General features: G+C 43.8%; 1 protein-coding gene and 1 long non-coding RNA gene across 2 annotated transcripts in view; both read right to left on the reverse strand.

Annotated features, from left to right (window-relative positions):
• Positions 1-10402, reverse strand: part of LOC110126100 (uncharacterized) — a 45328-nt gene extending 34926 nt beyond the window's left edge. Inside the window, exons 1-2 of the long non-coding RNA XR_011490300.1 lie at positions 10202-10402; positions 6130-6313 (exon numbers count right to left, since the gene is read on the reverse strand). This is a non-coding gene — a long non-coding RNA (uncharacterized lncRNA). The remainder of the gene's footprint in view (positions 1-6129; positions 6314-10201) is intronic.
• On the reverse strand, positions 8410-9787 carry LOC139037372 (zinc finger protein 292-like). The gene is made up of 3 exons (XM_070473763.1): positions 9384-9787; positions 9045-9247; positions 8410-8954 (listed from the first exon to the last, which is right to left on the reverse strand). Exons 1-2 carry the CDS (start codon positions 9783-9785, stop codon positions 9245-9247), a joined length of 405 nt encoding a protein of 134 aa, XP_070329864.1. The 5' UTR covers positions 9786-9787; the 3' UTR covers positions 8410-8954; positions 9045-9244.
• Positions 10403-10907: the final 505 nt, after the last annotated feature.

Genomic DNA, 10907 nt, shown 5'->3' on the forward strand with positions numbered 1-10907 from the left:
CATGGACAGAGGAGTCACAAAGCAGATATGACTGAGTGACTAAGCACCACATACACATGGACTATAGCCCGCTGGGCTCCTCTGTCCAAGGAACTCTCCAGTCAAGAGTATTGGAGTAGGTAGCCATTCCCATCACCAGGGGATCTTCCCCACCCAGGGATTCTACCTGGGTCTCCCGCATTGCAGGCAGATTTTTTGCCATCTGAGCCACCAGGGGAGCCCCATGTGTAGATATATGAACATATTTATAAAATCCAAACACACAATGGAGTTCCTATGGGTGTGCTTTTTTGCCTTCTGAAAGATAATTGGCTCAAAGCATATAACAATATTGAAAGGTTGTGGCTGAGCCGTGAAAGATGTTGGGATTCTTGGCCTCTGGAGGAGAGGAATTCAATCCAGGGCCAGTGACAAGGCTTGATCTCTCAGAGCTTTTGTGTAATAAAGTTTTATTAAAGTATAAAAGAGAAAGATAAAGCTTCTGACATAGACACCAGAAGGGGGCAGAAAGAGTGTCCCCCTGCTAGTCTTTAGCTGGAGGTTTTATGTCTGTTAGAAAGCTATTAATCAGATAAGAGAGACACACCTCAAGGCTGAGGGAGTTTCACCAGGCCCCTCTCCCACAGCACGCATTTTTGTGATAGGATGGCATGAGGTGTGTCCTCCCCCAGCCATAAAACAATGATATGAATACTGGTTTGTTGAGGTATTATCAGCCCAAGGTTTGAGAAAAGAAAAAGGCTAGTCTTATGTGGAACCATTTTGAAGAAAGGCAAATTCCAAAGCAAATACATAGTTTCATTAACATAACTTAAGAAAAACATTTCCATGAAAAAAACACATTGGTTAGCTCAAGGTTTGAGAAAAGTTAAGCTCAGGTGGAACAAGCTGTCATCATGGCAACACAGAATTTTAAGAGAAACCTTTTAATTTTGTATAAAGAAGGAAAAAATTCTGATCCTTGTAGTTTATTTCCTCCTGCCACTTAAGGGAGAGATAAAAAATGTCTGACACTTGCAGCCTATTTCCTCCATTTGGAAACCCCTGGCCTTCCTTCTCAATATTTTTTTATTGCGGTATAATTGCTATACAATGTTGTTAGTTTCTGCTATATAGCCATGTGAATCAGCTATATGTGTACATATATCCCTTCCCTCTTGGGGAGGGTGACCTCCTCACCCCTCTAGGTCATCACAGAACACTGAGTTGAGCTCCCTGTGCTATAAAGCAGCTTCCTACTAGCTATCTATTTTAAACATGGTAGTGTTATACACCAATCCTACTCTCCTAATTCATGTCACCCTCCCCTCCCCTTCCTGTGTCCCCAGGTCCGTTCTCTACATCTGTGTCTATTCTTGCCCTGCAAACAGGCTCATCTGAACTATCTTTCTAGATTTCATACATATGTGTTAATATATGATCATTTGTTTTCCTCTTTCTGACTTATTTCACTCTGTGTGACAGACTATAGGTTCATCCATTTCAGTACAAATGACCCAATTTCTTTCCTTTGTATGGCTGAGTAATATTCCATGGTAGATATGTACCACATCTTCTTTATCCATTCCTCTGTTGATGGACATCTAGGCTGCTTCCACGTCCTGATTATTATAAACTGCTGCAATGAACATGGAGGTGTGTGCATCTTTTTGAATTATGCTTTTCCCAGGGTATATGCTTTCTAGACAATGTCCTTTAATGACTGTGGCTTATAGGACTTTCAAATGTTAAAGACTCCCTTCTTGTTGAGTTCCATTGTGATGGTAAGCTCTTCTGGAGCTCAACTGCTACTCACAGGTGGAAAAGAAGCTCACAGACTCTGCATCTCCAAGAGTCAGGCAGGTAGAGTCTTAGCAGCCTGCATACCTCTCTCAAGATCAAAATAGGAGAATCACAGCCAAGCCTAGCTCTCGCTCCAGTTAGAGTCCTACATCGTTGCTGCCTCCACACCTACCTCAGCCCCAGTGCCTAGGACTCTCAGTTCACTGAGTCTACAGTCAGTAGGGCCACAGCTCCCATCACCTTCATACCTCCCTTCACTCACGGGTTCATCTGTTTTTTCAACATATGCTTATTTAAAATCACTATGTGTTAATATACAGTATTTGTTTTTCTCTTTTTGACTACCTTCACTCTGTATGATAGACTCTAGGCCCATCCACATCTCTACAAATTATCCAATAGTTCATTCCTTTTTTATGGCTGAGTAGTATTCCATGGTATATATGTATGCTATCTTCTTAACCCATTCATCTGTGTATATATATGTACCACCTGGTCTTCCCAGGTGGCGCTAGTGGTAAAGAACCTGCTTGCCAGTGCAGGAGACATAAGAGACATGGGTTCAGAAAGATTCCCTGGAAAAGCAAATAGAAACCCACTCCAGTATTCATGCCTGGAAAATCCCATGGACAGACGAGCCTGGCAGACTATAGTCCATGGTATCACAAGAGTCAGACGCAACTGAAATGACTAAAGATGGATATGTACCACATCTTTATCTACTCGTCTGTATTGTATATTAAGGCGTATATGTGGAATCTAGAAAAATGGCACAGCTGAACCTATTTCCAGGGCAGGAATAGAGATGCAAATGTAGAGAAAGGACATATAGACACAGAGGGGAAGGAGGGTGGGATGAACTGGAAGATTAGGATCGACATACGGTACAGCGTGTAAAATAGAGAGCTAGTGGGAAGCTGCTGCATCGCACAGGGAACTCAGCCCGGTGCTCTGTGATGACATAGGTGGGTGGCATTGGGGGATAGGGAAGTGGGAGAAAGGTCCAAGAGAGAGAGTATACATGTATACACACACACACACACACACACACACACATATATATATATATAGCTGATTCAGTTCATTGTACAGCTGAAAAGAGCACAGCATTGTAGAGCAACTATACTCCAATTAAAAAATAATAAATAAATAAATAAAACCACTATATGGTGAATGCTGACCTTTCAGAGATAAAACCCTCGGAATCTGTCCTTACTGGCTTCACAGTTTAGCAGCAAGAAAGACGCATCAACTGACAAACAATACACAGTGAAGGGAAATGTTGTTTAATTTCTAAATCACACTAGCACCAGAATAAGAGATTTACATGGATGACCTCATTTAATTCTTGCACAAAAATGGGGTGAATACCAATACCATCTTCATTTTCCATGTGCAGAACAAAATGAGGCTCCAGAAGGATGACTGGTTTGCCACAGGTGATAAAGTTAGAAGTGGTAGAGATAAGAGAGGATGTCATCAGACTCCAGAGTCTGTTCTAATGCATCTCTAACAAGCGACTTTTTTTTTTTATTGGCTCAGAAGCATGCCAACATCAGTTCCCCAGCCAGGTATTGAACCTAGGCCCTCAGCAATAAGAGTTCAGAGTCCTAACCACTGGACTGCCAGGGAATTCCCTCTAATAGGAATTTTTAAAGAAATAAATTTAAAAACCTTTCTCATCCTCTAACCCAAAATATATTTATGTATTATTCCCCATTGACATATACTAACCTGGAATGATAAGCTGCTATTTTATACTTTGGTTTATAATTCAAATACTTCCTTATTTATTTTGTGGTTCAAATCATCCCTTCCAGCTTTGGCCATTGGGAGATCTTGCAGCTGGCTCATTTACTCTTCTGACATATCCTTATTGCTGCATTTTTTTATTTATTTGAGTACTGTCTTATTTTCTAGTACTCACTATAAGGTTCTTCAATCTCATCTTCTATATTTCCCTGTTGGTCATGCTTAAAAACTGAAGTATTTGAGCAGGTGAACTGTAAGCCGCTGTATGTAAAGTAACACAGATTTGTGGCTACACAGGGAGTTTTCATAGAACTTTATTTCTGAATTTCCTCTTTCCTACGATTCGATTTGAACCCTTGACCTAACCAGGGCACTGGTTTACACAAACAGACTTCCCTAGTTGTCCAGTGGTTAAGACTCTGCACTCCCAATGCAGGGGATCTGAGTCTGATCCCTGCTTGAGGAATGAAGATCCTGCATGCTGCACAGAACAGACCAAAAAAAAAAAAAAAAAAAATACACAAGGGTTTCCCTGGAGGTTGAGCTGGTAAAGAGTCCACCTGCAATGCAGGAAACTCTGGTTCGATTCCTGGGTCAGGAAGATCCCTTGGAGAAGGGATAGGCTACCCACTCCAGTATTCTTGGGCTCCCCATGGACAGAGGAGCCTGGTGGGCTACAGTGCATAGGGTTGCAAAGAGTCAGACACAACTGAGTGACTAAGCACACACACAAGTTTACAATAATGGAGTTAGTTCATTTCTTTCCACTGGTCCCCAAAATTGATGAAACTATCAGTCTCATAATATCACACTCACTATATTCTACATTTTGCTTTTGTTGAACATTTCTGAAAAAGTGCAAACACCATTCCACTGCAGCAACATGGAAGTTTAAATTAGTTGTTTTGGAGAAAAATGAAACGAGAAGAACATGCCCCTCTATGACATCTGCAGAGTTCCTCAACCTCAGCACTATGGGTGTTTAGGGCTGCATGCTTCCCAATCATAGGGGCCGCCTTCTCATCATGGAATGTTTAGCATCATCCCTAGCCCTACACACTAGATGCCTGTTGGATATGGATGTGTGTGTGCTCAGTCAAATCCTATTCTTGGCAACCCCATGGATTGTATCCCACCAGGCTCCGCTGTCCATGGAATTCTCCAGGCAAGAAAACTGGAGTGGGTTGCCATTTCCTCCTCCAGGGGATCTTCCCCACCCAGGGATGGAACCCACATCTCTCATGTCTGCTGCATTGGCAAGTGGATTCTTTACCACCCAGTCTCCTGGAAAGCCCCACTAGATGTCTATATCACCCACCAAGCTCTGACAACCAAAATGTCTCCACACATTGTCAAACACGCCGGTTTGACAAAATCACCCCCCAGTTGAAAACCACTGTTAATAATAATGACAACCCGAGAGCTTTCTATGTGCAGCATTGCTGCAGAAAGGGGACACCAAAGTCTTGAAGTAAATAGTCGTTAACCATGTCAGCTGATCTGCTTTGATTCCCTGGGCGGGACTACACTGGACAAGTCTGGACAAAGGCTACCTCCTAGGACCAACAAGGGTGGCGCCTGGGTAATCTGAAAAGTGATTAAAAAGGCCGGAAGGTCACTCTGGTTCACTTGTTAAGACACCTGCGCCTGGTGGGTGGGAGCTCGCTGTGTGGTCCTGGCTCACTGCCAGCCCAGGTGACTACAGTCTCTACCTTCTAAGCTTCCCTTCCAATTTCTTTTGTGCACAGTGCCTTTCTTTAGTTCTGTTCTACCCCGCATGACTAAACCTTAATTATTCTCTTAGCTTCCAGCGATTAGTTAGAGGATATTAATCTGCAATTTGTTTGTACTGTTTAAATCAGCAAAGCACTGGAAGATGAAAAGGGCAACTTGAGTTTCCCAGTTTGGCTCCATGGGATGTAATGGTAGAAAGAAAAATCGCCTTTAAATAATCTTGCTAAATGAGAAGAGTCAACCAGTTGTTCATCAATCTACACAGGGCTTCCCTAGGTTAAGACCCATCCTAGAGGGACTGAGACCAAGCCAATCACAATGTCCAGCACTCGCTGTTCATATGCATTTGAAGGACCTACTATCCTTATGTAACATCTTCACCCAGCTTGCCTCTGATCAGATGACTCGCCCTTTCAGGAAACTGCACCATTCTCCAGACTTTTCCTAATCTTTGTTCCCAGGTAAACTGCCAGCCCTGTATTTTAACCCTGGTAGAGGTCTGTCTCCACGCAGCAACAGTGAATGGGATAAACCATGGGGGACAAATTGTGTCCTGCTTTGTCCAGGACTTGCTGGACTTTGGAACAGAAAGTCTGGGTCCCAAGAATTCTTCATTTCCAGGCAAACTGGGTTGACTGGTTACCTTCATTTTTTGAAGGCAACCTCTGTATCTCATCTCCAGTGACCTTAACTCTCTCTCTACACACCTCCCACCATTAGGTCAGGAGGTGATATTGCATGTTTTGTTGTTTTTGTTGTTGTTCAGTCACTCAGTCATGTCCGGCTCTTTGCGACCACATGGACTACAGCTCACCAGGCTTCCCTGTCCCTCACAATCTCCCGGAGTTTGTTCAAACTCACGTCTGTTGAGCCGATGATGCCATCCAACCATCTCATCCTCTGTCGTCCCCTTCTCCTTCTGCCCTCAATCATTCCTAGCATCGGGATCTTTTCCAGTGAGTCTGCTGTTCCCATCAGGTGACCAAAGTATTGGATCTTCAGCTTCAGCATCTGTCCTTCCAAAGAATATGCATCTTTCAAATACCTGAATGAGAGAAAACTGAAATTAGCTGCAACTCTCTAGCTGACCACGAGGGGGCGTGTCGTTCCGCGTAAGCAGTGCTGCACATAAAGGAAGGAATGTCCCAGGTTAGGAGGATCAAGTTAAAACGGCTCCGTCAGTTAGTGCCCTAGGGGTAGAAATTTTTAAAAAGTCAAGTCAGTAGCATTTCTGCCTCTTAAAATAAAACAAAAACCAGTGCTCATGAAATTGATGCTCCAGGGGACTTCCTCGGTGGTCCTGTGGTTAAGAATTGGGCTTGCAATGCAGGGGAGGTGGGTTCCATCCCTTGTCAAGAAACTAAGATCCCACGTGCTGTCGAACAAATAAACCACATGTGTCACAACTGCCGAGCTGGGGACCACAGCTAGGGAGTCTGAACGACACGAGGAAAGATCCGCATGACACAATGAATATTCCACGTGCCGCAACTAAGACCCATTGTAGCCAAATACACAATTTTTATTTTTTTTTTTTTTATTTTTATTTTTATTTTTTTTTTTTTTTTAAATTTTTATTAGTTGGAGGCTAATTACTTTACATCATTACAGTAGTTTTTGTTATACATTGATATGAATTAGCCATGGATTTACATGCATTCCCCATCCCAGTCCCCCCTCCCACCTCCCTCTCCACCCGATCCCTCTGGGTCTTCCCAGTGCACCAGGCCCGAGCACTTGTCTCATGTACCCAACCTGAGCTGGTTATCCGTTTCACCCTAGATAATACACATGTTTCAATGCTGTTCTCCTGAAACATCCCACCCTTGCCTTCTCCCAGAGTCCACAAGTCTGTTCCATACATCTGAGTCTCTTTTTCTGTTTTGCATATAGAGTTATCATTACCATCTTTCTAAAGTCCATATATATGTGTTAGTATACTGTAATGGTCTTTATCTTTCTGGCTTACTTCGCTCTGTATAATGGGCTCCAGTTTCATCCATCTCATTAGAAGTGATTCAAATGAATTCTTTTTAATGGCTGAGTAATATTCCATGGTGTATATGTACCACAGCTTCCTCATCCATTCGTCTGCTGATGGGCATCTGGGTTGCTTCCATGTCCTGGCTATTATAAACAGTGCTGCGATGAACATTGGGGTGCATGTGGCTCTTTCAGATCTGGTTTCCTTGGTGTGTATGCCCAGAAGTGGGATTGCTGGGTCATATGGCAGTTCTATTTCCAGCTTTTTAAGAAATCTCCACACTGTTTTCCATAGTGGCTGTACTAATTTGCATTCCCACCAACAGTGTAAGAGGGTTCCCTTTTCTCCACACCCTCTCCAGCATTTATTGCTTGTAGACTTTTGGATAGCAGCCATCCTGACTGGCGTGTAATGGTACCTCATTGTGGTTTTGATTTGCATTTCTCTGATAATGAGTGATGTTGAGCATCTTTTCATGTGTTTGTTAGCCATCTGTATGTCTTCCTTGGAGAAATGTCTGTTGAGTTCTTTGGCCCATTTTTTGATTGGGTCATTTATTTTTCTGGAGTTGAGCTGGAGGAGTTGCTTGTATATTTTTGAGATTAATCCTTTGTCTGTTGCTTCATTTGCTATTTTCTCCCAATCTGAGGGCTGTCTTTTCACCTTGCTTATAGTTTCCTTTGTTGTGCAAAAGCTTTTAAGTTTCATTAGGTCCCATTTGTTTATTTTTGCTTTTATTTCTAAAATTCTGGGATGTGGGTCATAGAGGATCCTGCTGTGATTTATGTCGGAGAGTGTTTTGCCTATGTTCTCCTCTAGGAGTTTGATAGTTTCTGGTCTTACATTTAGATCTTTAATCCATTTTGAGTTTATTTTTGTGTATGGTGTTAGAAAGTGTTCTAGTTTCATTCTTTTACAGGTGGTTGACCAGTTTTCCCAGCACCACTTGTTAAAGAGGTTATCTTTTTTCCATTGTATATCCTTGCCTCCTTTGTCGAAGATAAGGTGACCATAGGTTCGTGGACTTATCTCTGGGCTTTCTATTCTGTTCCATTGATCTATATTTCTGTCTTTGTGCCAGTACCATACTGTCTTGATGACTGTGGCTTTGTAGTAGAGTCTGAAATTATTTGTTCTAGTTCTGTGAAAAATCACAGCGTAGGGAATTTGGTATTGGAAGATTCTCTTCATCATATTTCTGGTCTGGCTGGTTATACAACATTTCCACAGCATAATATGCATCTACTGTAGGCTCAATAAGAAATTCACTCAGTTGACAAGCACGTTTAACTTCCAGATCATCAGGCAACAAGCATGAAATGGTCTTGCAGATAGATATTTTCACTTCAGTATTTTCTGTAGATTCCAGGCGAAGAGCTTTTACGCATAACTCTATACAAGTGGCAAGTCCAGCTCCTTCAGTCTCTGAATTAATAACTTTAATCAGGAAGAAAATGTGATATACTGTCTTGGTTAACAAAGAAAGTTGACGACATCTTTCTAGGTACACTTGAATAGATGGTTCTACTCTCTGCTGTAATTTACTCCAAAAGAGAGTGAGTTCCCAAGCACAGTACATATCTCCCTGTTGAAGCTGACGTGATAAAAATGCAGTACATAAGACAAGAGCACTTTTTTCATCACCCTCAGATTCTAAGTTACAGATCATTTCTAGGGCATCTTTGCAATCAACTTCTGAAATCTCAGTTTTCTATAAATCTCCATTATTTTTCTTTTCATATATATTCATTCCATCTCAAAGCTTGTCAAGTCATGCATGCATAAGTATAACCTCTTCGATTAACTTTTCATTTGGTGATGATGTACAAAGACAGACAAGGTAAGTTTGCTTAAAACTACCTTTTGTACCAATCTCTGGATGGTCAGAACACAGCTTTGCTAGAGCAGTTGCTTGACTTAACTGATTTGTTTTGATTAGATGTTTAATTCTCATATCCAACAAGATGGGACCCTCAAAAGCTAAAAATTCATTCACTTTATCCTTATCCAATGGTTCCTGGGAAAGAATAGTGCACAGTACCGGGTTTTTCCACACCCCAGTCTCTTGAGCTAGAGTAGCTAAAAAATGCAATTCACAGCTGCCATTCTCCATCAGCTTTTCATGAGCTACCTGTACCAGTGTCTGAAATTGCTCCCACTGCTTATCAGATAATTCAACAGGCAGACACAGCAAAAGTTCAACACAGCTTAATGCCAAGCGTTCCAGAACCAAAGCTACATTTTCACATTCAGAGGTAAGATAAGGTCGGGCTTTCACGTAACTTTGGATAGCCACTGTGTATACCTCCAATAAAGGTAAAGGGTCTTCTGAAGTTTTCCACTTCTCTGCATATTCAAGGAGCGTCTGGCACAGCTGCTGACAGTACTCCGCGGCCGCCTCCACGGCCGGCACCCGGCTCTCCCGCAGCTGCCGCTCCAGCTCCTGGAGCCGCTCGCCCAGGCGCTGCAGCTCCGCGGCGCAGCCGCCTCCGCCGCGACTCAACCTCTCCTGCTCGGCCTCCTCGTCCGCCATCTTCACACCTACACAATTTTTAAAAAAGAAAAAAAACATGGAGAGAACAAGATGGAGGAGGAGTAGGTGGACATGGAGTGCATCTCTCTCCAGGGATACATCAGGAATACAACTTTAGACAGAGAAGCGCATGCAGAACACCAGCTGAGAGCCGACAGCAGTACCTGACCAGCAGAAGAGAATACATAGAACCATGCAAAACTCGGTAGGACAAGGAACTAGGGGGATAAACAGGGGTGTCAGTAAGACTGGATCTGCCCTTGGCAGGTGAGGGAACTGAAGCAAGGGTCCGATCCCCACATGAGGGCAATTGTCTGAGTCAGGGGAGAAACATTTAAGGCTGAGAGTGAAGCAGCTGATCTGTGGCAGCCTAAATGCAATGAGAATCAGACCGTCCTTGTTGCAGCTATACATACCCCAGACGGGGGCGCAGGTCCCCTGGAAGGCCCGGCAGCTGGGAGCTGGAGTTTAGGGATTGTGGAGCAGTCCCAGGGCGCAGGCTGCTGTTGACTGCGGAGAGATGGATCGAGGGGATGATTGAGAGCATGCGAGGGAGGCGATTGTGGTGGGAAATGCCTGTGGAGGAAAGCTGGGCAGCCATGGAAGCAAAGCAGTACTGCTGAGTCACACGTAAGGGGTGGAGCCATCACCATGGCGTCTCTCTCCCCACACACCAGCATCCGCAGCTGAGCAACAGAGAGGCTGGTCCATCAAACGCCTGGCACTGAACTACAGAGCAGGACCCCACCCAGGGTGCCTCTTTAAGTGCCTGACGTGCCGAAAAACAGAGAAGGATCCCAGGCAAGGGAGCCCTCCAAGTGCCTGAACGGGTGGAACAACGGAGAAAGACCGGCCAAAAAGGCCTTCTGATCACCAGCTACAAGAGGCTCGAAAGAAGACTCTGATGGGGCCATAACTCCTGCGGCAGAGGCAGTCTGTGTCCCTGCACACTTGGCACCACCAGGGGCCCCGCAAGCCAAGCAGCTGTGCCACCTTCACGGTCTACTCTCACTGGGAAGGAGCTGCCACAGGCAAAAAAAAGTCTTGGGTCTGTGCGCGCAGGTTCGCTTCGGTTGTGTTCCACTCTTTGCAACCCTGTAGACTGTGGCCTGCCAGGCTTCT

Source organism: Odocoileus virginianus, chromosome 11 (genome assembly GCF_023699985.2).
Source record: "Odocoileus virginianus isolate 20LAN1187 ecotype Illinois chromosome 11, Ovbor_1.2, whole genome shotgun sequence".
Lineage (NCBI taxonomy): Eukaryota > Metazoa > Chordata > Mammalia > Artiodactyla > Cervidae > Odocoileus > Odocoileus virginianus.